We start from the raw sequence: 27,881 nt of genomic DNA on the forward strand, positions 1-27,881 counted from the left end.
CAGTTTTGTGCCTCTCTGGAAGTCTGTAACCTTGAGAGGCTTTGGGAGAAAATTCAAGGCCACGAACAGCTTTGTCTTAGCAAAATGAACTCTATTGGTAACATTGACTTTGTTGTGAGCTCTCACTAAGCTCAGATGAAGACTAATAATCAGAGTTACTGTTTCAGAGTTCATGTTTATGGTATTTAAGTAGCTTATTTATGCTCAAGACGAGACTTTCATCCTAGCATTTTCCCTTAATGTGTTCTTCGATACCCACTTGAAGAGCTAGCAAAAAAACCTTAGAAGATTCCGTGGGGCAGTTCTGGGCATCTTTCTGCCTGTTATGTCCACCATTGCTACCTTTGTCTTACAGTGGGTCACAGCTGACCCTGAAGTCTTAGTTGGAACCATAGCCTTTCCTTTCCATTTCCTGATGGGTACAGTGCCCCCATGATCTAGAAAATCCACATAAAATTTTTTGGCCCTCTGTCCCAGAGAAGAAGTCTGAATTTTTTCTTTAATGGGGTGTTTACAGTGCCTTATTGTAAAATTTGGGTTAAGTATTTGGGTATAGGCTATATGTAGGTTAATGTTATGTAGAAATACTTTTTCTGTGTTTGCTGGCCTTCGTGTGTCATCATCTGTGGTTTTCGCAAAAATCCCATTTAATTTTTTATGCTGACCTGAGAAACATTGAAACCATGATAGGGAAAGTTGAGATGTGGAAGGGGTAACTATACTTCATCTTTCTGTTGAGCTGTGCTCAACTGAGTGGCAGGTACACCTGTCACAGCTCCTGCTCTTAGCCCTGAGTTAAGTCATGACGAGCTCTTTGCCTCCTCCCCATTCCTATGACTCTTTTGCAAGAGGTAGAAGTTAGTCTAGCTCCTAACGAATTTGTTTTTCTGAGCTTTTCTGGACATTCTGAAGAGCTTACTTTTAGGTATTTTTGTTTCCAAAATAGAGAGATTTAAAAATAGGAATCTCAATTTTTCTTGGAGCTGATGTGAAATTTGGTTGCTTGGAAATGGCATTTATTTTTCTCTTGATGAAAATCTTCTATCAGGTTTACTATAATCAACATATATATGTGTGTGTATGTGCATATATGTACGCATGTATATGTGTACATATATATTTATGTATGTATGTATCTTTGTGTGTATCTAGCTAACCAAATAACATTTTAAAAAACAGATACGGTTCTCCCTACAATAACTTGGTAAATTTCCTTAATGTTAATTCCCTAATTCCCTTAATTCCCTAATGCTTAGAGTATCTTACCTGTTTCTATAATAAATCTGTGTGCCATAGACTAGAGCCCACTGTCTCATTCACCACAAATATGGATGCAAATGCTACAGGATAAAAGAGAGAATGGCTTTTTAAAACACATTTGATCTTAAAGAGAGTCTGGGAGTATCTCATATCCTTCCTATCTCTATTGAGAATTGTTTTAAAATTTCTGACAGTTATTCCTCTCTGATTATTGTTATATTCTGAATAGGATCTGAAGCTCATTTTCCCTCCAGTTATTCTCATAAATCATGTTTATAAAATGCTCCTCTATCTCCTCTTTGAGGAGGGAGCAAGGTGTCATTCTAGCAGATAGAGCATTGGGTCTAGAATTGAAATTACCTGAGTTCAAATGCCTCTCATGCTTACTAGCTATGTGACCTTGGGCAAGTCACTTAACCTCTGTCTGCCTCAGTTTCCTTAACTGTAAAATGGGGATAATGATAGCACCTACCAGACAGGGTCATTGTGAGGATCAAATGAGATAATTTTGTAAAATGCTTAGCACATTGCATGGTGCATAGTAGGTGCTCCATAAATGTTGATTCCCTTTTCATTCTCTTAAAAAACAAAAACCACAAATTTCTCATCTTTCTGGAAGCCTAACTTTAACTTGGAGCATCTTTTTTGTTCAGGTTCTCAGGCGCTGTGCTTTATCAGGGTCTCATTATGTACATGGGGGCCACAGCTGTTAACCTTTACCTGGATTTCTTTTACTCCTCTTTGGTTGAATTCCCAGCTTCCCTCATCATCATCTTCACCATTGATCGCGTTGGCCGCCGCTATCCTTTAGCTACCTCAAATTTTATTGGAGGGGTAGCTTGTCTTATCATGATATTTATCCCAGATGGTGAGTTGTCTGTTTTCATTCTTGTCCCATTTGTCCATTTTGGGGAATCACGTTTTATCTTTGATAAGCTTTTGGAACTAGAACAGAGACAAAGTAATGTGTAATATCTTACACACTGTTGTGATCCAAGCTAAATAGAACCGGGCAAATTCTTCCCAAATTTAAGTACAGCAAATAAACCTCCTCCCACATTCTTTGCCAATTCTAATTCTTTCAAATTAACATCAAGATAAATTTATTATTTTTCTAAGTTTTCATGAACTGTTTACTGGACCTATTAGCTCCTTGGGTCATTCGACATAGTTTCTGTGAACAGTATTCTAGAAACTGCCCCATAAAATTTGAGTTCTTGAGAACAACATTATCTTGGTTATCTTGGGCTTGAGAGGCAGTGTGGCATAGTAAATAGAGAGCTGGCTTTAGAGTGAGAAAGATCTGATTCAAATCTTGTCTCTAAACATATAATGACTATGTGATCCTGATGCCACAGACACTAATGCTGAAGGTATAGAGCAGATGCTGATTTCGTGGTAGGAGAATTTTCTGACTAAAGCTCCCTATACGAATGATATCAAAGGCCTAGACAAAAAAAAAAAGGTAAACTTGGAGGTGGGGGAATTTAGTTCAATTCAATTTCAAGCCTTCTGTGGCAGCTAGGTGGTGCAGAGCATTAGGCCTAGAGTCAGAAAGACCTGAGTTCAAATTTAGCCTCACTGGCTATGTAATCCTAGATAAGTCTTTGACCTTGTTTGCCTCAGTTTCCTCAACTGTAAATGGGGATAATGACAGCATTTACCTCCCAGGGTTGTTGTGAGGATCAAATGAGATAATACTTGTAAAGTACTTAGCATGGTGCCTGGAACATAGTAGGCATTTTATAAATGCTTATTCCCCTTTCCTTCCCTTAAAAAGTCACAAATTCCCTTCTTCTCTTCCTTTCAAAATAAGTTGAAGGAAACAATTCAATAAGCATTTATAAAGCACCTCCTATGTGCAAGACACCACAAAGAGAGGAAACAGAGCAGAGGGTGTCCTGGAATGGTTGATTACCCAGTGGAATGAGATTAAAGCCCTCTTTAAAAATTAGGGACTAATTTTCCCTATGTCATCATTCGGCAGGCATTGTAGTTCTCTTTTTGGAAATTATAATACTTGGATTTTGCACAAACATTTACTCAGTACTTACGGTGTGCAGGTACTCTGCTAGGTGCTGGGGAAAAGACAAAGGTTAGTTAAGATGGTGCATGCTGCCTTTGTGGCCCTTACTGTCCTAGGTGACAAATTAGTGTAGGTTTAGAACTGAATACACATTAGGGAACTCTGTAACAGAGAAGAGAATCTGCTTCTAGAGTTGTTTACTTCTCTAGTGCATTGGTTGTATTTTTATTAAGGATTCAGGGAGTTTTCAGTTCTAGACGATATCGTCTAGACTTTCTAAACAAATATCTCCCCATAGATTCTAGATTTTAAACATCTTATTTCTGGCACAAGAGATATAGTGGGTTGCTGTTTTGGGTCCTTGTCTAGTCCCAATCAAGAGTTCTCAAGCCCTTGGTTTCTTAACTAAATTTCTTCTTGGATAAAAAGCAGAGGAAAGAAGACAAATGAAGTTAGAGTGCATTGAATTCAGCAGAGTAAAGAAATTCCTCAGACACCATTTCGTCTCTCAAATGAAGCCTTGAGCAGAATGAATCAAATTTTATATCAGTAGTGGGTTGCTGTGGCCAAGGGAAAATAATGTCTGGTATCCTCTCTACATCTTATGAGTGATCTGTTTGATCATAGTCCCAGGGCTACTTGGCTCTTAAGTTCTGATAATATTGATAATAATTTATAATTTATTGTTTTTATTGTAATTCATTAACTTAATCAATCATTGTGATTAGCATAATTAATACATTGATGATTTTTTATTATTCATATACATTATCTCATTTGGGCTTTACAACAACCCTAAGAGGTAGGTGTTATTATCATCCCCATATTATAGATAAGGAAACTGAGGCTGGTGTCTCTCTATAGCTTCCTCTAGAAACACCAAAATTTGACTTACGTTAAGGTCTCTACAAAATTGTAGCTCCTACACAAGCACACAAGCTTGTAAATAATTTATAATGTAGTTTTTGAACTCAGGTCTTTCAGACTTCATATCCAACAGTATGCAATGTACCACCTAGCAGCTTTGAATCAGTAGGGAAATTTTTCTGAAGAAATCAAAGAAGTCATTTCTTAGTTCATGGATTCTTAGATTTTCTGAACCAGTTATGAAGTGTTCATAGTAAAACCTGATGAATATGGTTTCTTAACATAACCCAAAGGGCAGAATCCCTTTTCACATTTCAAACAATTTTTTTGTATTTTCTTTCCAGATATGCACTGGTTAAAAGTGACTATGGCATGCCTTAGCAGGTTGGGAATTACTATTGCAGTTCAGTTGATTTGTTTAGTGAATGCAGAACTATATCCCACATTTGTCAGGTGAGTGACTCTCTTTGAACCTGTGTGGAGTGAGGTGTGGCTACTGAAATTGGTAGATAACATGGGTGCTAGTCAGGTTTAATGATTTGTACTTAGATATTTAGAAGTAATTCTCTGAAGTAGGACAGATGGCCGATGTTGAATGCTCTCTCTCTCCCTCCATAATATAAATGTATATGTGTATGTATTTATGTATGTATACATGTACATATATATTTGTTTTTTAACCCATATATACAGTATTTTATGTAGGGTGGTTTGTCTATGGTTTCAATGGGCAGAATTGAATTCACTTGATAAAATCTGAGGACCTACTATGTTCTAGGGCACAATGATAGGTGTTCTTGGGGCATACAATACTGAAGAAAACATGGTTCCAATTTTGAGGGACCTCATAATCAAGTATGGAAGATAAAGCATATGCACTTTAATATTTTAATGGATTCATGATCTCAGCTATGCAGGCATTCTTTCTACTACTGTGGATAGCAACTCATCCATGCCTTCTCATCTTGTATAACCCTTGTCTATATTCTCCCATATGTTTGTTGTTTTTTTTTAATAGAGCTACTGAAGGGTCTTCTCAAGGTTTTTTCTTTTTAAACATGTTATGAGCATCAGTACCATGCCTGAGCTGCTCATCCGGATATCTTGATCTCAGTCCATGATTAGCCCACTGCCTTTTCTGACCATATATATCTTGTGGTATAACCCTTCTCCCATCACTGAAAATGTGCCATAGTTGACTTATACCTGTCACACCAATACCTATACTGCACAATAGATGGCATATATATAGTCTTTAACAGGTTACACAGTGCCCATACTGCATTATATTATGTCAAAATAAATTAATTTCCAGAGTGGTCCTGCGAGGCAGGTTGTTTAAACATCATCCCCCATATTTCTGAAACCTAGATAAGCTGAGTGACTCCTGGAAAGCCACACAGTGAGCAAATGACTGGGCAAATGAACTTGGACTTGGACCCAGAGAAGTACAAACAAAATCCTGTTATTCATAAGGCTGTCAGTCTGGGGAAAGTCCATTTATACCCATTTAAAAAAAAACCATTGTTGACTAGGCTCACATTTGCTGTGTTACCTTACCACTCTGTGAGCTTTTTTCTAAAAAATATTAATTCATTAATTTTTATTTTTCAACATTCACTTTTATAAGATTTTGATTCTTCAAATTTTCCCCCTCCCCAAGATGGCATGCAATCTGATGTAAGCTATATATATATATATATACACACACACACACACATATATATATATATATACACACATATATACACACACATATATACATATATATATATACACACACACAATCATATTAAACATATTTCCATATTAGTCATGTTGTGAAAGAAGAATCAGAACAAAAGGGAAAAACCATGAGGAAGAAAAATAAGAGAGAAAATAATATGCTTCAATCTGCATTCAAACTCAGTAATTGTTTCTCTGGCTGTGGATAACATTTTCCATCATGAGTCTTTTGGAATGTGAGTTGACTTGAAAACCAGGAGAACTTGTAATGGGCAACTCTTTGGCTATCTCTGCTTTCAATTTTTGTTTCTATTAACCCTCTCCTAAGCTCCCATCTAGTACAGCAATAGTGTATAGTAGGACCTGTTGAGTCCATGTTGAGTTCTGCTGCTTACCAGCCCTTTGACTTTGTACATGTCTAATGAGATAGTATTTACAGACTTTACAAACTACTAAGCATCATATAAATGTTATCTACTTTTATTATTATTAATAATATTATTTTTATTTCACCTTTTTGAGTTTCAGTTTCCTTGGCTGTAAATTGGGAATAATAATACTTGACCAGCTACCTTGCAGAGTTGATAGGAGGAAATAATTTCATAAACTAGAAAGTATCACGAATATGAATTATTATTATTAATATTTTCCTGCCTCCTCCGTATTCCTCTCTGAAGTGCTTATGAAGGGGAGGGAAGACTGACTGGAAACTTACAAAGTTTAAATGAAGACAAAAAATCTCTCTTGAATTCAATGCCTCTCTTGAAGATCTGAGCCAGAAGTCTAAAAGCAGCAAAGCAAAAACAATTCCATTGTCATGGTCACTGGTCCCCAAGGGCTTGTTTAAATCTTAAAAATTCAAAGGTTCCTAGAGCTTGGTCTTATAAGGAGGAAAATCAAGTAATACAGTCCCCTAAAGGACCTTTGAACATTTGTGAATAAAGTCTGTTGATGTCTAGATTTAACAAGGGTTCTTTTTAAAAATATAGGATGCTCTACACAATGTGTAGTATTTATTGTATAGGCTTTCTTGAAATGGAAATTTATTGCTATATATTTTGAATCCTTTCTTCTGTTCTGCTGTGCATATGGCATGCTTTTTTTCTTTTTCTTATTTTGTATTTAAGTTTCAACATTTAAGATTATAATGTTTCTTTTTCTTTTTATTATGTATTTAAGTTTCGGTAATAAAGAATGAAAAAAATAAATAAAAATATAGGATGATAACAATAACAGCTCATATTTCTTCAGCACTTTATGCTTTGGGGAATATGTTACTTCTGTAATCTTGTTTTCTCTTTACCACACCACCGTGAAGTTGGATCATAGGATTGCTGAGCTGGAAGGGACCTTGAAATTCATCTAGTCCAATTGCTTGTCTCATTTTAAAAATGAAGAAGGTAATGCCCAGAGAGATTAAGTGAATTGCTCAGTCACACCAGGTAGTAAAGCTGGGAACTGAGAGTAGGTCCTTTGATTCCAAATCCAATGCTCTTTCCAGTACATTCTATTGCCTTGGTAGCACATATATTATTATTGTTATTATTATTATTATTATTATTATTATTCCCATTTTCCAGATGAGGAAACAGGCTTTCCTTTATCATTAGGTGACTATTCTTTACTAAGCTTTCAGCTCATTTTACTGGCAATTTTCTATTAATTTTCATATCTGCTTTTCAAAGATGTAGATATTTTATTTAATTGTGTAAGTTTGACATTTGGGTAACCTAAGGGCTTAATCTTTTTTGTTCTCTTCCTTTTATTAGGAATCTTGGAGTGATGGTCTGCTCTTCCTTGTGTGATGTGGGTGGAATTGTAACCCCTTTTATTGTCTTCAGACTGACAGAAATTTGGTACAAGTTACCCCTTATTTTATTTGGTAAGATTTCATTCAATGCCATGGAAGATGGACTTTCTCTTCTGCCTAGTACAATTGACAATGCCTAGGGATGTTTCAAGTAACCAGGACAGTCATCAGAATCATAACTAAGGTGAGGTGACAGGGGCTTTTCTTCAGTGCATTGAAATTTAGAGGGTGTTGATAACATTTGCAATACTGCAGCAGCAGAGCAAAAAATACTGAACCTAGCACCTAGTTAGCAAGAAAAGTTTGTTAATATAGGAGCTAATCAGATGGCATGCATCTCTATCTGAAGAGCCTGAGGATATCTCAATATCTCCAACTCAACAGGTCCAACGCAGAATTTATTACCTTCCTCTCCTTCTTATTTCCTTATTTCTGTGAAGTGTTCCACTATTCTTCTAGTTCCCTGGATTCAAAGCCTTGAATCTAAGCTCAATTATTTACTCTCACTTAATCCCCACATCTATCCAGTTATTGAGTTTTCTCAGTTCTACCTCTACAAAATCTGTTGTGTTCAATCTCTTCTTTTCACTCATACCATAACTAACTTTATTCAGTCCCTCACCGTCTCTCATCCTGACCATTGCAATGGCCTCCTAATTGGTCCTACCATATGCAGCCTCTTCTCTCTGAATGTCATCCTCTACACAGCTGCCAAATTGATATCCTAAAGTCCAGGTCTGACCATGTCACTCACTTGGTGCTTCAGCAGTTTCCTATCACCCCCTGGATAAGATGCAAACTCCTTTGACATTTAAAGGCAAGTCACTCAACTCATATGTGCCTCGGTTTCCTCATCTGTAAAATGAGAATAATAGCTTTATCTGCCTCACAGGTTGTTGTGAGGATCAAATGAGTTAAATATGCAAAGTGCTTTGCAAAACTTAAAGTATTATATGAATGCTAGCTATAAAATATCATTATTCTATGATCTATTAATTTTTTGGGTAGAGTTGATTAATGAGCTAAAAGTCCATTTAACTATTCTCATTCAGTCTATATTTCTACATTTTGTCCACAAACATATCATAAGAGAGTTAGATGTACTAATAAGATGTACTAAAATTAAGATAGCCTACAATATTCTCTGATCTGCTATTCTAGTAACCCTATCCAAAAAACAAAAGATTAGAAGAGGTTGGCATTATTTATTTTTAGTGAACCTATTCTGGGTCCTGAGAATCATTGTCTCCTCTCCTAAGTGTTTACCTATGGTCTTGAATTTTCTGTTCTAGAATTTTCCCAGGAATTGAAGTAAGATCACCAACCTGTGGGTTCTGAACTATTGTATACTTATTTTACATGTTTGAAAATCAGGAAATTTGCCCATCTTTTATCTTTTTGTACCTCTCTCTGTATAATTAATTCCTCAAAGTTAAAAATAATAGATTAACAATAACATTGGCTAGTATTTCAGTCCTCTTTGATGTAATACATTCACCTTCAGAGACGTGAATATGTTTAAAACATCAAGACTTTCTTTCACCAACTTTCTCATTTATCTTGGGCAGAAAAGGCTTATCTTATTTGTCCTACTAAGGAATAGAAGAGAAACAATTTCTAAAAGACTTTTGTTGTCCTTAGCATTTTCCACAGCTTTGGTTTATTTTGGAAAGCTCTTCTGGTATTATTTTTATAGAATTGTGCCAGTATTCTGTCTTTGTCCTTGATTATATGAATCTCATGTACATGTCCTTCCACAATTGGAGTACATCAGGTAACAACCTCTATTGCTGTCATTAGCAACTAAATAGTTGCTATCATCAATCACTAGATTTTTCAGAATCCATCCATCTATCTATCTATCTATCTATCTGTCTGTCTGTCTGTCTGTTTTATTGGTGTCTTTTGTTTTATCACACTCATTTCCATATAAATGCCAGCAAGACAACAGCAAGCATCTGATAGTAAGTGCTACTTCTTGAACCCATAATCCCACACATCTCTGAAGAAAAAAAGAAAGTGTGTGCATTCCCTCCCCCACTTTCCTTATGGATCAAGATATTACATTTATATAGTATTCAACATTTACTCCCATCTTCCTTTCATTTATATTGTTGTAGTCATTGTGTAAATAATTTTCCTGATTCTGTTTATTTCACTCTGTATGAATTTATTCAAGTCTTCTCTAAATTCCTTATATCCATAAAATTTTTTTTTTTTTTTTGGTGAGGCAATTGGGGTTAAGTGACTTGCCCGGAGTCACACAGCTAGTGAGTATTATGTGTCTGAGGCCGCATTTGAACTCAGGTCCTCCTAACTCCAGGGCCGGTGCTCTCTTCACTGTACCACCTACCTGCACCTTGTCCATCAGTTCTTAATTAAAAATACTCTATTATATTCAGAGGACTATATATACCTAGCTGTGGAATTTCTGGATCAAAGCAACAGTTTAGTGACTTTTCTTATGTAATTTCAAATTATTTTCTAGAATGGTTGGACTGCTTCACAGTTTATTTGTGTGCCCATCTTCCGATGACTTTTCCAACACTGGCTATTTCCAACGTTTGCCATCTTTGACAATTTGTTTGTTGTGAGTTGAAACCTCAGAGTTGTTTTAACTTGAATTTCTCTTATATAGTTATTTGAAGCAACATTTCATTTAGTTATTGATAGTTAGCAGTTTTTTTTGAAAACATTTTATATTTTTTTCTTATCTTTTGGAAAAAGACTCTCAATCTTATATATTTGTGCCATTTCCCTATATGTCTTAGATATCAGACTTTTATCAGAAATATTTGCTGCAAAGATTATTTTTCTCCCAATTGAAAATTTCCTTTGTCTCAGTTACATTTGTTGAAGCAAAACTTTACATTTTATGCAGTCAATTTTTTTCTCTTTTCTCTTTTATGATCGCTCCTATCTCTTGTTTGATTAAGAATTCTCCTCATAGTCAGAGATGTGAAAAGTACCGCCTTCCATTCTCCTCTAATTTTTTAATGATATAACCTTTTATATTTAGATCATGTAACCATTTGGAACTTACTTTGACATATAAGAGGCTGATTTAAACCCATATTTTTCCAAATTGTTTACCAAATTTTCCAGGTGTCCTTCCCCTAGAGATTGGTTTTATTACATTTATTGAGCAATGGGCTCTGCTATTAAATAGTTTCAAATTCCTACTTATCTAATCTATTCCTTTGATCTACTTTCCTATTTTTAATCATTATCAAATAGTTATCATGTTTATTGCTTTATAACAAAGTTTGAAGTCTTGAAGTTCTATGTCTCCTTCTTTCCTATTTTTTTTCCATTATTTCCCTTAAGATTTAAGAGCTTTGGTTGTTTCAAATAAATTTTTTTGGTCTAGGTCTATCAAGTAACCCAAGAGTGGTTTGGTATAGCACTAAATCAGCAAATTAATTGAGTCATTATCCTTTTTAAAATATATTACATTGGTACAGCCTAACCATGTGCAATGAATATCCCTTCAATTATATGTCTTCCCTTTAGGTTCAGTATTGGTTTAACAAACATTTATTAAGAGCATGTCACACATGATACCTTGTTCTGGGTTTCACAGGAATTAGAAATGTAAATAAGAAATGTTTCCATTGCTCAAGAATTCTTATTTTTCTTTCCTTGGGATAATTTTTTTATTGTATTGCCAAAATCAATAAGATTTGGCAATTGGTTGGATATGGGGGGGGGTAGGGGATAGAGGACAAGGGCATGACAGAAATGGAAGAGTCAAAGATTAAACCGAAACTATGAAACTGGGTGACTAAAATGATAGTGTCCTTGACAGAAAGAGGGAAGTTTGGGGGAAAGTTCATTTGTAGTTCTACTTTGGACAATTTAAATTTGATTGGGATTTATACAGATAGAGATGTCTACCAGGAAAGTGGCAATGTGTGGCTGGAGTTCAGAAAGTTCATGAAAGAGATTAGGGCTGGATACCAAAAATTTGAGAGTTATTTCAATTGATAATATAATTGAATCATGGGAGCAGATTAGATTGCCAACAGAAAGTATATATAGAGAAATGATGAATGATTAGGCAAATAGATCAGGAGAGGAAGAATATAACAAAAACCAAGGTACAGAGGATGGCTGAAAAAATGCAAAGAATTCATGAAGGATGAAGATTGATAAAGGGTCATTGGATTTAGCTATTACAAGACTGCTGGCAACTTTGGAAAGAGAAGTTTCAGTCAATTGGGGTTGAAAGTCAGATTGTAAAGAATGGAGAAGCAAATGGGAGGTAAGAAGGTGAAGGAAGCAAGTCTAAATGTTTCTTTCTGGGAGTTTAGCTGTTAAAGAAGGCAGAACAATAGCTTAACAGGATAGATAGGATTAAATGATAAATAGGTAGAGGGTTTTTTTTCAGAAAGAGAAAGAACTGGGCATGTCTGTTGGCATTGTGGAAAGAACTAATAAGTAAGAAGAGAGTGAGAAGGAAAGAAAGTGAGCAAGAGAGAAGTAAGGAAGGGGAGAGAATTATTGAAAGCATAAATACCTATAGGAGGTGGGAGAGGCAGGGATCAAGGTCACAAATTGGCTGTGGCAAAAAGGACATCTCTTCCTCAGAGACTGGAGCAAATGAATAGAAGATGGGGAGGGGAGATGTAGAAGATTTGAGATGCATAGTAAGGGAGAAGAGGAAACTCAGGGCAAATTGCTTCAGTTTTCTCCAGGAAAGTTGGAGATGAGGTCCTGAGATGCCAGAAATGGGAAAGAAGGACATTGATGTGAAGGAAGTTTAGAACAAACCCTGTTGGAAATGAGAAATGGAGTAATTCAGAATAAAAAGACCACAATATAGCAATGAGGCCCAGCTGAAGTTAGATGACTAACATTTCTAGTGAATCTAATCCCAATCTTAGATTATATTATTTCCTCCTGACATGTTCAGCAGCATGGGAATAGGAGCAGAGAAAGAAACTCATGGGGGTAAATCAGGGCATGCAACTTTTGGGACAGCTACATGGCATAGTGAATAGAGCGCTGGGCCTGGAATCAGTAACACTCATCTTCCTGAGTTCAAATTTGGGCTCAGATACTTTCTAACTATGTGATCCTGAGCAAGTCACTTAACCTTGTTTGCTTCAGTTTCCTCATCTGTAAAATGAGCTGGAGAAGGAAATGGCAAATCACTCCTGTATTTTTGCCAAGAAAACCCCAAATGGCGTCACAAAGAGTTGGACACAACTGAACAATAATAACAAGAATCAGGATTGGGATTCAGTAAGATGTGGATGTGACAGGACAAAGGGAGGAGTTCATGGGTAGAAGATAATGCATAGTTGAGTGTAAGGTTAGGGTTATGAAGGAAAGAAATAGGTGGGAGAGTAGGGAGAGGTGAAAAGGGTGGCAAGGATGAAAAATATATTTAGAGGAGTGAGGCAGAGGGAGTGTTGGAAAGATAGGAGATTATTGCCAGAAAAGGAAATTTCAGAATTAAGAATGGCGGGAGTATTAGCGTGGTTATTTATTGATTATGGTGCTATCTAAAGCATAGTCAGATCTATAGGTGATTGAGATGGAGTCAAGGTCATAGAAGCTGAAGTCATTGATGAAATGAGGGACTAGTACATTTGAGGGGACATCAGTGTGTTTGTTGAAATCTCCAAGTATAAAGGCAGGAGTTGGGATGCAGAAGTAGATTGTGAACCAGATACTGAACTTGAGAAAGGAGAGAGTGGCCTGGTAGCTGGTAGATTACAGCAACAAACTGTAATTTTCCCAGTTTCTAGTTGTTTCCTTTTCTGGGGGGTGCATTGGATAGAGTGCTGGACCTAAAATCAGGAAGACCCGAGTTCAAATCCAGCCTCAGGTACTTATTAGCTGTGTGATCCTGAGCAAGGCACTTCACCTTTGCCTGGTTCAGTTTCAATAAAATGAGGCTAATAATAACAATAATAATACCTGCCTCCTAGGTTTGTTCTAAGGATAAAATGAGATAATATTTGTAAAGCACTTTGCAAACCTTAAAGTACTATATGAATACTAGTTACTATTAATATTATTTTTCATTGACTTATTTTTTCTTTTTTAGAATTAGATACAGAGTTATAGTTCAACACAGATTATTTAATCTTCTGAAGGATATCAAGTGGAGAATTTGTCAATGATCAGTTTTTTTTTAGTGGGATGAAATTCCTAGTAGATATTTAGATGACTGAAGTCTCCTATCTTTACTTTCTTTTCTCTATGCCAGTATGAGTGCTGAAAGCATCATCTATTTCCTCCATCTGGCTAAACAGTTTGTAGTAAACTCTGACAATAATAACACTGTTTCTCTTTCCTTTTATCCTCACCCTGCTCAGTTGTTTTTGCCAAGTTTGTGAATTTCCATGTAGATCTAAACATTCATGAGACCTGGTGCTATTCCTTCACCCCCTTTATTGACTTAATTTATTTTGAATAAGGTATACTCTTTCATTGCCATATTCCAGTTAAGAGTCCTATCTCACAAAACTTGGTGATACCTAAGAAATCAAATTTATTCTTCTTTTACTAAAATGCCAAGTTTAACTTATAATTCTACATTGGTTTAGAGACATCAGATGCCATGACTACTATTCCCAACCTTCTTTCTTGTTGTTTCTTCATGAAAATTACTATCTACCATTGTTCTTAAAAATAAGGAAAGTGAGGCCCAGACAGGTTTGAGTGACTTGTCCAAAGTCACATGAGTGTAATTAGTAGAGTCAAAATTTGAACCCATGTCCTCTTACTCCATGATATGATTTGAGTATTTCTAGGTGGGCTCCTTTGTCACAAAATATCTTCCCAGCTAGTGCGTGAAATTCTACCATGAGCAGTTCTTTCCTTTGGGTCTGTGGTCTTCTTTTACAATGCTACTGCCTTGAAGATGGGTGATACCTTAGTGAAAGTAAACAGGGGGCAATGGATCCAGAGACAGACCTGACTTCAGGAGCACTGGGTTCAACACCTACCTCAGTTACTTCCTGGCTGTAAGACCATGGGCAAATCCCTTAAATCTCAGAGCCACTGTTTCTTCAGTAAAGAAAAGAACAGTCAAGTGAACAGTCAATTTTCCAGTGGAGAAACTATACTTTGAGTGTTATGTTGGGTACTCTAGAGTGCTGGCTTAGCTCTTAGAGAGAGCTCTTAGACCCCTGAGGCCCTGGTTCTTTTCTTTTCTTTTCTTTTAATTAATTTATTTTGAATTATCAACAATCACTTCCATAAGCTTCTGAGCTTTAAATTTTTTTTTAGGCAATTGGGGTTAAGTGACTTGCCCTGGGTCACACAGCTAGTAAGGGTCAAGTGTTTGGTCTGAGGTCAGATTTGAACTCAGGTCCTCCTGACTTCAGGGCTGGTGCTCTTTCCACTGCACCACCTAGCTGCCCCTGAGCTTCAACATTTTCTCCCTCTCCCTCCCCATCTCCCTCCCCAAGATGGCATAAATCTGATATAGGTTATACATATACATTCCTATTAAACATATTTTCACATTCGTGATGTTGTAAGTAAGAATTAGAGCCAATAGGAGGAACCACCAGAAAGAGGAAACAAAACACAGCAGAAGAAAACAAATAGCAAATAGTATGCTTGGATCTTCATCCAAACCCCATAGTTCTTTCTTCTTTGTGGATAGCATTCTCCATCATGAGGCCTTTGGAGATGTCTTAGATCCTTGTATTGCTGAGAAAGGTTAAGTCATATTAGTCATTGCACAATGTGGCTGTTACTGTGTATAATGTTCTCCTGATTCTGCTCACTTCATTCAGCATCAGACCATACAAGTCTTTCCAGGTTTTTCTGAAGTCAGCCTGTTCATCATTTCTTATAGAACAGTAGTATTCCATTACATTCACAACTTGCTCAGCCATTCCCCAATTGATGAGCATCCTCTCAATTTCCAATTCTTGGCCACCACAAAAAGAGCTGCTATGAATATTTTTGTAGATGTGGGTCTTTTTCCCATTTGTGTGATCTCTCTGGGATATAGCCCTAGAAGTGCTATTGTTGGGTCAAAGGGTATGCACATTTTTATAACCCTTTGGGCGTAGTTCCAAATTGCTCTCCAAAATGGTTGGATCATTTCACAACTCCACCAACGATGCATTAGTGTTCCAATTTTCCCACATTTTCTCCAACATTTATCATTTTCCTGTTTTGTCATGTTGGCCAATCTGATAGGTGTGATGTGGTACCTCAGAGTTGTTTTGATTCACATTTCTCTAATCAATAGTGATTTAGAACATTTTTTCATATCACTATAGATGCTTTAATTTCTTTATCTGAGAACTACCTGTTCATATCCTTTGACCGTTTATCAATTGGGGAATGACTTGTATTCTTATAAATCTGACTTAATTCTCTATGTATTTTAGAAATGGGACCCTTATCAGAGAGACTGGTTGTAAAAATTCTTTCCCAATTTTCTACCTTCCTTCTAATCTTGGTTGCATAGGCTTTGTTTGTGGGAGGCCCTGGTTCTTAATAGGTGGCTTGACATCTAGTCCTTGCAGAGAGAGGGACAATCAAGAAAGTACCCTTTGCCCTCACAAACTTTGCCATCAGAAATTTACCAATTCTAATTGGGTAGTTATGTGACCCAGTTGGATTCCACTGTCTTTTTAGCTGTGCCCAGGGAAAAAGGGATGAGAGGTGGGAAGGCCTCCTTTAGGCATCTCCTTCACTCTCTCCCTCTTTCTTCTGTCTCCCTTCCCCGAAAGACAAAAGGATAAGGGTCTAGAAGCTCACAGTGAATTAGGTCAAAGGCAGAGTTGTCCCTAGGATACTGAGAAGTAATATTAGAAAGTGGCAGTGTATCATGGTGCAAAGAGTAATGAATTGGGAATTAAGAGATCTGGATTCATGGGATCATCAATTTAGAACTGGAAGGGGACTTATAGATCATCTAGTTTGATTGTCTTCTTTTACAGATGAGGAAACTGAGGCTAAGAAAGGTTAAATCACTTGCCCAGGCACACAAGTAGTAACAGGCAAAGCCAGGATTTGAACTCAAGTCCACTAATCCCAAATTTAGCACCTTTTTCACTGAGTGACTCTATTCTCATCTCTGTTACAAATTAACTATGTGACCATAGGCAAATTACTTAACCTCTCTGGTTATGGTTTTTAGTTCAACCCCTTCATTTGAAATGGAGGCCCAGGAGGGGTTAAGTGAGTTGCCTAATGTCACATGACTAGTAAGGGATTTAAACCCAGGTCCTCTGACTACATAGTATGGTTGGGTTAAAATTGTATGATCTTATAATTACCTATAGGTTGAACCTATCTCACTCTTCTCCCTCCTTACTTGGGCAATGATTCATTGAGGCAATCAGTGCCGGAGGGAAAAAGGAAGCAAGCATTTATTAAGCATTTATATGTGCCAAGCACCGTACAAAGCCCTTTACAAATATTACCTTACTTGATCCTCACAATAACCCAGGAAAGTAAATGGCATTATTATCATCCTCTTTTACAGTTGAAGAAACTGAGGCAGACAGAAGCTGTTTGACGTGTCCAAGGTCACACAATTAGTAAGGGTTTGAGGCTGGATTTGAACTTGGGTTTTTCTGCTTCTGGCCCAGCTGCTTTACAGATAGTTCCACTATGCCACCTAGCTACTTCTGACTGTCCTGCTCTCTGGTGCTGAAGAGACCTGAGATTCATGTGCAAATAGAATTGGCTAGAAGGAACATGGGTCAGAAGTCATAGGAGTTTAGATTTAGAGCTGGACAGGACCTCGAAGTCACCTACTCCAACTCTAAAGGGAAATGAGTTACCCAAGGTCCCTCAGGGAGTGAGTGGCACAAGCCAGGTTTGGCTTTAAAATAAGGTGCGTCCTTTGTGGACAAATCTGTTGATCTTTCGGCATCACTTGCCTGCCTTTCCTACAGTCCCCACCAAAGCACAGCCTGCAGGCAGATCTCTCCTTAACTGGTTCACCCAGCCCTCAGACTTCACATTGCCCTTGCTTGACTTTCTCATTTCTCCGTCAAGCTGCCCTGGTGGTTTTAACCTGATTTCACTGACGTGCAAACACTCGGGGGAGGCACAGCACCATTTTACAGCGAGCTGGGCCTTGCAGAGGGCAACAGTGTTGGGATATTTTTCTCAATTGTGCAATATTCTTGCTGTTTGCTTCACTACATTCAAATATTTGGTAACCATAGTAAGTAACACGCCAGTATTTTCTAAGACATCTATAAATTAAAATGCTAAAGCACTAGCATCAACTCCACATTTAAAGAATTATTAACAATACAATACATAGGGGACCATGCATATATTCCAGTCCTCCCCACCAAGATTATTATTGAGTCATCATCATTTGTGGTTATAACCTTTATCGTATTAAGTTTTTTTCCTGTTAGCAGATTTAATTAAAATTGAAGACAGTACCAGTCTGTAGTTTTGGACTGTTTCTCCATCCAGTTGCAAGTACCAATGGAGCTTACTTAATTTATTCACTCATTCATTCATTTAGTCATCTTATCTATTCCTTTCTTCTTTCTATTCTCTCTCTTTTTCTCGCTTTCCTTCTTTTCCTTCCTTCTTCTTTTCCTCTCGTCTGTCCTCTGCTCTACCTCTCCTCTCCTCCCCTCCCCTCCCCTCTCCCCTCTCCTCTCCTCTCCTCTCCTCTCCTGTCCTCTCCTCTCTTCTCTTCATTTCACATAACTGACAGTCTTAGTTGCCTGGGGGAAGAGGTTAGCCAAACTGTTCAAGGTTACACATTCAGTGCCTGTCAGAGGCAGATCTTAAACTCAGTTCTTCCACATTTCCCATCAGCGGTCTGTGCACTATTGCCTTTGGAAAGGTCTCTGATAAGCCAGAGAATGTCAGAAGAGGAGGATCAGGCTGCCAAAGGGCTGGACATCATGTAACATGAGGAGATGTAGAAGGACCTGTGAGTCTGTCAGTACACACTTATTAAATGTTTGGGGTACAAAGAAGGGGCGATATTTAGCTTGAGATGAGAAGACATATTGGGTCTGTGATAGCAATCCTCAAGTATGGGAAGGGTTCTTCTTTTTTTTTTTTGGTGGGGGAGGCAATTGGAGTTAAGTGACTTGCCCAGGGTCACACAGCTAGTAAGTATCAAGTGTCTGAGGCTGTATTTGAACTCGGGTCCTCCTGATTCTAAGGCCAGAGCTTTATCTACTGCCACCTAGCTGCCCCTGAAAGGTTCTTAAGGTGCGAGAGAGATTAGCTTTGTTCTGCTAGGCCCTAGGGGGCAAAATTAGGAGCAAAGAATTTTGTCTGGATTGAAGGAAAAACTTCACGGCTATTGCAATGATTCACATGTGGTATTGGCTGCTTTGGGGCTCTGCTTCTTGGGTTTCTTTTTGCTTAGAGGTCTTTAAGCAAAGGCAGGCTGGCCACTTCTTGTGTGCGTCACAGAAGGGATGGTTTTTCAGGTGTGGGCTGGTCTAGACAGCCTTGGAGATCCCTTCTGTGGTCCCTTACAACCTCCTCCCCAGCCCTGATTCTGAAATTTACCAAGGACAAATGGGAAAGTAAGACGTTTATAAGCGATGGGCCGTGTTCTGGAGCCTTGACTTTGCCCCTTTTAATTACTTACTTCAATGTCAGAGAAGGCTGGGGGCTGAGAGCAAGGGTGAGCCTTTTTTTAGAGCTGTCATAAACCTCCTGGGTTTGAGCCTATCTAAATGTTAAGGCCAAGCACGCAAGAAACTTTCATAGCCTCAGACAGGCCTTTTATGCTCAGCTGCCCTTGAGTGTAATGAATTACATCTGGTTGAGGACATTGGCTTGTCCAGCCTTGGTTGTGTAAGGATGCACGTGAGGTGTCAGACTCCATGGGTTGATTTCCTAGCATTTAGGTCGCTAGAGACCTTCCTCATTATGTGGGAGGGAGAAAAGAACGTGAAATTGACCCTTCTAATCCCAAAACTATCTCAGTTATCCCCCTATGTGTTGTGAAAAAAGGCCTCCTTTGGGGGGAAGGAACAACTACAATTTTCTTATGTACTACACACCCTCCTCCCCACACCTTGTTTCATTGACTTTAATTCATTGGCAAGAGGTGAGTTCCAGGCCCCCATCTTAATTAATTTAATGCAATCAGTGTAAGGGCATGATAAAGCTTTAAGTGTCTAAACACAATGGTTCACATAATGTGACCCACATTTTTATCATCAAATCTAGAATGATCTCAGAAATATCTGCTGTTCATTAGTTCTCTTAAATGTGCTTTGTTTGAAGCTGTGATTGGCGTGCTTGCCAGTGGAATGGTGTTGCTCCTACCAGAGACAAAGGGGAAGATGTTACCAGAGACCATTGAAGATGCTGAGAACCTGGGGTGAGATGCTGCTTCAGTGGTCCTCAGGTCCTTCAGTGACAGGAAACCCTCGTCAGAAATGCCATCTGCAAAGGATCAGGCTTTAAGTTCTGAATCTTTGGTTCTCTGCTTCCCAGGTGGAGAAGGGAGATAGGAGTCTCTTATCTAATTTCACTAGTGATATGGGGTAAGGGGTTGGGGAGAAAAGAGGGTGGACCTGTCTTTGTGTCAGGGCAGGAACATATTTACTGATGGCAATCATCCTTTGAAATTGAGGCAACAGGGTGAGGAAGCCCAGTGGGAACTTTTGTTGTGTCCAAGTGGGATAGGTTTCCTCCTGATTTATAGGAGGCTATAAATCTGTGGCAGAAAAAACCAAAACCCTTTGATCTACTATGAGAATGACCCCAAATGTTTGTAAAACTTCTTATCATCTTCAAAAGAAGCTTATCTTTCAGGACCCAGAAAAAGTAGTTAATAGCCCTGGTGGTTTTAGTGTTTCAAAGGAGAATGCATGTATCAAAGTGGGGAAAGACAGTAAGACAGTATTTACACTGTGACTGTGAGTGTTGAGAGATTATATCAATCAATTAACCAACATTTATTAAGCTGAATGTAATATTATTTATAATATTAATTAATTATCATCCGTTTATTATTAAGTACGTGCCAGGCACTAGGGACTCAAAGAAAAAAATGAAGCAGCCCTTGCCCTCAGGCAGCTTACATTCTTAAAAGTTTTACAAAACTCTGAGTTGGGCACATTATTGAAAACGATGTTCTTCTTCAATTTTTAGAGTTATTCTGATTCCTTTGTCTATACTGATTGAGTTCCTTTAAAAAACTTTATTACTACTTTTTGTTTTTATGGCTTTTACCCACAAATGAACACCTTCTTGTAACAAAAACATTTACTAAAAACCAGCAGATACAGTGACATCTGATAGCATATATCATATTCCACACCTCAATCCTTTACTCGACTTTTGAAAAGGAGGTCTATTTCACCATCAGCTCTCTAGAAATGAGGTCGTTCATTACAACTGACAGCTTGTATTTTATGGAAGACTACAATAAATTCTCAACCTTTCTGTCAGGACAACATGCATCTAACGATATCATTGGCAGGTCATGCAAATTCTATGGTGATGTGTTGTAGGAGAATGATAATAGAAGAGTGTCTATTTTAATGATTAACTCACTTCTTAACTCCTGCTAATACATCTTTCTTCAGTTCTAATGTCTTTTTGTTGTATGAGCTAAAAAATAATTTTTAATGATAATTACTAACATATATCATCACTATGAGGTTTGGAAAACACTTTACATATATTGTCTCATTTTGTCCTCATAACAACCCTGGGAAGTAGGTGCTGTCATTGATAGACAGGAAACTGTGGGTGAGAGATTAAATGACCATCCCAAGACTACCCAGCTAGTGTTAGAGACAGAATCTGAACACAGATTGGATCATAGGTCTAGAACTAAAAGCAACCTTAGAGATAATCCAGTCTAGACCCTTTATTCTACAGATATGGAAAATCAGGCACTAAGAGGTAAAGTGTCTAAAGTGACCAAGGTCACATAGATAGTAAATGTCAGAACCAGGATTTAAAGTCAGGTCTTATGACCCCAAGTTCATCACCCTTTCCATGGTACTACTCCTCCTTTAATGACTCAATCATTACTTCTTAATGTTTTAGTATGGCAATTTCAGTTATTTCGTTCAGTCAGTCCCAAAGGACCAAATGAGTGATTCAGGAATGGAATAAAGAATCCATATCAATTCTTCTCAACCCATTGCTAAAGAGATCATTTTCCATTTTTCATCTACTTTCAAGGGAAAATGCCAAGGGAAAGGACATAAATATTTGTTGATTTGATTTGAAAGGGAAGTTAACTGAGGCTATGTTTCCTTTCTCCTTGAACATGAGCACTTTCCATCAGTGTGACAATGTGCTGACATCTCAAGGGTTGAGTTTTCTAAATGTTGTCCTGGTTATCATTCATTCATGGTAATATTTCTCCAATTGTTCCTCCCCCCCCAATGACATAAGAAAACATGCAAAATACTCTGGCATTCCATTCCTTTTGGACAGGTTCCAGCTGAAAATGCCTCATTACGCTTATAAAGGACAAAGAAATGTCTGGTGCTTAAAGATATTTAATATTGTTATTGTTTGTCCTTCCTTCTTGAAGAAGAGAAATGACATCACAAAAATGATGTCTTGACTTTTATGTGAGTCGGATTTCAGTGAGGCAGAACTGCACAAAGTCATCAGCCTTACTCTCTCCTCCAGAGTCATCAAAGTCCAGTGGCAAGACAAAAATCAAGATGACTGGTGATGGTTCAGGATGCAGCGGGTGACCTTGGCCTTTCTAAATTAATATCTTTCCCTAGTCTATTTAATAGGATGAAAGCAGATAATACTACGAATTCTGCAGAAAAACAGTTGAAAAAAATTGTGATTAAATCAAATGAGAGTGTATGTAAAATGCCTTGTAAACCTTAAAGTTCAGTGTCAGCTGCTGTTACTGTTATCATTATCATTTACAAAGCCATTCTAAGAATTCTGCTTTGTCTATTGTATTTTAGTTCTTTCCTTTTTGCTCCCTGAATGACTCATTCTTCCTTCTAATTCCTAAACTACTCCTTTACTAATAGGTTGATTGATTTTGTCTTGTTTTGTGTGGTTGCTACAGGAAGAGGAAGCCCAAAGAAAACAAGATCTTCCTTCAGATAGAAAAATCCAAGGAAATGGGCAACTAAAAGAGATGTAGCCTCGAAAAGAGATGTAGCCTTGTCGGAATGGTTTTTTGGGTCAAGGAAGATTGACTAACCATCAGAAATGCACGATGAGAAGCACACATTTCCTTTTAGTCTTGCTCTATTGTTGCTTCTCTGATACTTTGCCCATCTGCTTTTTGCTCAGCTCTCCAGAAGGCAGTGACAGTTTTAAAAAATCATTTCTGGTTTTGTTGATGTTCTTCCACTAACCCACTGAAGTCAGCACTGACTTTTTACCTATTTATCTTAAAAAAAAATCAAGATCTTTGGGTTGTGATCATAACTTTATTATCAGTCAATTAATAAGCATTTATGTACCAGGCACTAGCTCTGTGACCCAGGCAAGCCACATAACTCCCAGATAACTCTCTAAGTCTATAAATTACCAGAGGGAATGACAATCTGCATTGGTAACGAGAGCTGTTTTTTTCTTGAGGTCTCTACACCAAGGATGAAATTCCAAATCTAGGGCTTCTTCCTTCTTTTGAATCCTTCTAAAATGTAGGTATTTTGAAATAAATGTGGTTAGATTATGACATTTTTTGGTATGAATAACTCATAGTCAAAGATAATGGACATCTTGATTCAACGGTAATATGGTTTTCCATTTGAGGATATATAATGGAATTTTCTCTTTAAAATTATTTTGTTTTTCAGACTCTAAATGACGTCTAAAGTTCCCTTTTAGCACTAAACCTATGATCCTAAACATAAAATCCCATGGGATTACATGAAGAACATGCAACTATTTTGTTAAGTTTTGTAAGAACAGGGCAGGTCTGTTAGACTCGGTCTTACCATCATACATTGCTTCTGGATTTCTGATCTTTGATGATTGTCTTTCTTTGTTAAGAATAAACATTTGACTCAAAACTTTGGAGCCTTTTTTCTAATATGTAATGAGTTTCAGCTACCTTGATTTTTTTTGTGAATATTTCTCTAATCATTTTTATAGATTCTTTTTTGTTTTCACACTCCCTTCATTTCCAAATATATCCTTCCCTCCTCTTCTCCAGTGAGCCATGCTTCTAAAAACAAAAAGAAAGAGAAAAAAAAATAGCGAAGCAAAACTAACCAAGGCATCAACTGAGTCTGAGAGCATACATGATGTTCCACAACCATAATTCTCCTTCTTTGCAAAGGAAGGAGGGAAATGTATTTTCTTCAACTCTTCCCTGGGGCCCAGTTTGGTCATTGTAAGTGCACATTGTTCAGTTTTATTGTTGTTTTTTTCCATTTATATTGTTGCAGCCATATGTGTATGTTTTTCTGGTTCTGCTTATTTTACTCTGTATCAGTTGACATGAGTCTTTCCTTTCTTTACTCAGTTCTTCAGATTCATTATTTTGACAGTGCAATAATATTCCTCTACAATCACACATCACAATTTGTTTAGGTTTTGGCAATATTTCTGAAGAAAACTTAAGACAAGTGACCAGAGTATTCCTGTACATTGTTTTTACATTAGGATTTCTTATGTTTCAGCACAGAACAAAAACATGCACTGAGGTTCTTTGTGGAACAAAGAATGTCTGATACTTGTTAAAGTGTTTTCTTTTTGTAAAAAGATTTTGATCACGAGTTAATATCTGCCTGTGCAATCAAGAAAGCATCGGGCATATTATGACTCAAAGCCTAAGGATAGAAGTGAGAAAACAGCCTTGGAACCTTTCCAAGGTGTTCAGTGATTCATTTACCCTTCAAAAGGCCTTAGGTGCAAATGTAATCTAAGTGGGACACAGAATAATCCTACCCTTTCATGTCATTGTCTCTCTTTCTTGCCACTTATATCCTACAGATTTGTCAGGGTCCAAAACAGGCAAATCCTTCCAATGATATTGACGTGAAATCTGGCTCTCTGCAATTATCAAGAACTACACATTCATGTGGTAAATGCTTCATGACACAGCCATCAGAGGGCATGAAAAGCACCAGAGCTTTAGATAGAACCATAATAATGAAAAATTGCAAGGGATTTATAGAATAACAATGATGTTAATAACTAGCATTTATATAACCCTTTACAGTTTGCACAATGCTTTACAAATATTCTCTTATTTGATCCTCACAGCAACCCTGGATCGTACAAAGCCACAATAGAACCATCAGAAGTGGGTAGAGACTGGCTTTCACACACACACACACACACACACACACACACAAAATAAAACCACTGGAAAGAAGATATCTTTGGTGTTTGACAGTACTACAGTCAGATGAAATATAAAATGACTAATTAGCAGCTTTGCAAAGAAACTGTGTCCCAATAAAGGCTGAATTATACTAGTAGTAATAAGTCATTGGACTCTGTTCTAATCATTCTGTGACTTTTTAATTGCTTAGAATTCCCTTTCTGTGTGGGAATAAACTCCCCTTTCCAGATCTTATTTAAGCTTTAGTAGCTTAAAACTGCACTAAGACTTGTGGTACATTTTGTCCATACTGAATAATTAATTTACTTTTCACGTTGGGGGCAGGGTCCTAGACTTGGGACAAAGGTGGATTTGTTCCTTGGGAATATGAGGTGTGTGTGTGTGTGTGTGTGTGTGTGTGTATGTAGGGTTGGGAAGGGTCAGAATGAAGTACCGGGGAACAAAATCTCCTTATGGAAAAGAGCAAGCCCAGAGTGATGAATTTAGGGCAAACTGAGAGGGCAGTAAAAAACCAGTACTGGTGGATTCATCAGCCCTTGTGGCCTCAGTAGAGTGGTTGCCTCTGGCCACTGTGATTATATCTATCTATACACACATATACGTGTGTATACACATACAATATAGGCCTGTGTGTATGCATTTTATATATATTTATTCATACATATGTACATAAAGCTTTTTATCTATAGCTCTACATATACATCTATATCCCTTTCACTCTGTCTATCTATCTATCTATCTATCTCTATCCATCTACTCCAACAGGAAATCTTCACTAGATTGTTAGAAATTGGGGAAACAAAATAAAGTTAGTTTCCTCTGAGGCCTCTTAGATATCATTTTTCTTGCCACATGATTGGTTCACCTCCCTTTCCAGTCATCCTTCTCTTTGATGTCTTTTATGCCATTTCAAATAATTGTAATAATACTATGGCCTATTTATAATCCTCGATGTCCTTGGAGTAATCTTAAATTGAACTGATTATGTGTATTTGAGAGAGGCAGAGAGAAAAGTGGGAGGAGAGAAGGGTGAAGAGGGAAGAAGAGTTGAGAAGGGAGGGAGAGACAGAGAGAGAGAGACAGAGAGAGAGAGACAGAGGCAGAGACAGAGACAGAGAGGCAGAGACAGAGAGACAGAGAGAGAGACAGAGAGAGGCAGATGTAGAGAAGAGAGAGGGGCATGGAAGGGTTTCAGAGAAACAGTGGCCCCATTTCTCATTTGGTCTTGCTTCCAGAACTTCCTTGCTTGTGATCTAAATAAACTTTCTTTTCCCCTTACTTCTATTTCTTAGTGTTATATAGAAAAAAAAATAAGCTAAGGTTTCTCTTTTTCAAGCATGTATTTTGTGAATTTAAAAAACCAAACCAAACCCTCAGTTCCATTAAGGTTGAAGCAGGAAGTGCTACTAATGCTTATCTTATACACTCAACTTAGTGCTATGGAGACCAAATTACTTTCACCACTTGATTGGCCTATATTCTTTTCTAGTCATATATATCCTTAGTCACTGGACTAGGTCAGGGCTTCTTAACCTGGGATCCGTGTATAGATTTCAGGGAATCTGAGAGCTTGGATTTGGGGGAAAAATTTATGTCTTTATTTTCAGTAACTTCTAATTGAAATCTGACATTTTCTTCAACGACTTAGAAACATGATGATGGAAAGGAAGAAAAAAAAGGAAAAAAAAGAAATTTACATGATGACATTATATATTTAAAACAAATAGCAAGTTGTACTTAACAGATTTGCAGTTTCATGTACAATCATCTTTCTATTATTATATTATATTATGAAAATTCTTGTTTTATTCCATAAATTAAAAATGAAATAAACTAAAAAAACCCATGATTCTGAGAAGGCATCTTGGACTTCATGCCAAAGGCATCCATAACTCAAACGATGCTAAGAACTCCTGGATTAGATGAATTTTAATGCTCCCTCTAGCCCTAAATCTTATCTTTTTTTTTTTTGCCAGTATGATATAACATGATGTGAAGGAATAGAGAACTGGCTTGTGAGTCAGGAAGACCTGGGCTCAAGTCTCACTTTTGTCACCTATTAGTAATGTAACTTTAGACAAATCAGTGTTGCAGTCAATGCTAAGACTGTATGTTACTGAATGTTGATAGGTACAAAAAAATCTCAAGTCCTGTTTTTTTTTTTTAAAGATATAAGAGTGAACATTTATACAGCTCCTTAAGGTTTACAAAGTGCTCTCCTAACAACTCATAGAAGCAGGGAGTACAAATGCCCCCTTTTATTTTCTTACAGATGAGAAAACTGAGACTCCCTGGAGGGACGCAACTTTCCAACAGTCATGCACCTAGTATCGGAGCCAGAATACAACCCAAATCTCCTATTTCCTCATGCTTAGTCCATATGTCATTATGGTCAGGAAGCACTAGGAAGGATGGACAGATGACATAACACTTGAAAAAAACAAATGGAAAAATGGACCTTGGAAGAACTTTCTTGCAGGAAGTTGGCATTCCTCAAAAGGCTGGCCCCTCATTCTCAGTATTTTGCCTTGTTATCCCCACTACCTATAAAGCATTTGCCTGAACTCAGTTCAGTGGATTGTTTTCCAAATGAGGAACTGTTAGGGCCTGGTGTAGTTAAAACCTGTTTTAGGTCTTGCTGATTAATTTCTACCTTGCCCAAGGCGATTTCAGTTGATGGAGGGTCAAAGATGAATCTTCAATTCACTTTGGGTTATGTTCAGAGATCCTGCGGCAGGGGACAGTTCCAAGCATCCTGCCCTCACTTGCGATTTGTTCTTTCCAGTTTTAACAAGTGTTCTTGGTCATACTCCAAGTTCTTGTCTGAGTTGTCCATCACTTTTTTTTTTGCCTTTCTGTAAAAGGAAAACAGACATTTTAGATATATTCAAATAGAGGCTCATTTATGAGGCTGTTATTGGGTGCAATCTGTTCTCTTGGACCCATTTAATTATTTGAGTGGG

At 37.5% G+C, this 27,881-nt stretch overlaps 1 protein-coding gene across 1 annotated transcript in view; it reads left to right on the forward strand.

The window, feature by feature from the left end:
• The window catches only part of LOC114031417 (solute carrier family 22 member 1-like), a 55,553-nt gene extending 31,927 nt beyond the window's left edge, over positions 1 to 23,626 (forward strand). The window contains exons 7-11 of the mRNA XM_027846485.1: positions 1,914 to 2,128; positions 4,498 to 4,606; positions 7,648 to 7,760; positions 19,902 to 19,998; positions 22,681 to 23,626. Coding sequence (XP_027702286.1) covers positions 1,914 to 2,128; positions 4,498 to 4,606; positions 7,648 to 7,760; positions 19,902 to 19,998; positions 22,681 to 22,747 — 601 coding nt within the window. The 3' untranslated portion in view covers positions 22,748 to 23,626. The remainder of the gene's footprint in view (positions 1 to 1,913; positions 2,129 to 4,497; positions 4,607 to 7,647; positions 7,761 to 19,901; positions 19,999 to 22,680) is intronic.
• Positions 23,627 to 27,881: the final 4,255 nt, after the last annotated feature.

The sequence above is a fragment of the Vombatus ursinus genome, unplaced genomic scaffold (genome assembly GCF_900497805.2).
Source record: "Vombatus ursinus unplaced genomic scaffold, bare-nosed wombat genome assembly UNPS02015175.1, whole genome shotgun sequence".
Lineage (NCBI taxonomy): Eukaryota > Metazoa > Chordata > Mammalia > Diprotodontia > Vombatidae > Vombatus > Vombatus ursinus.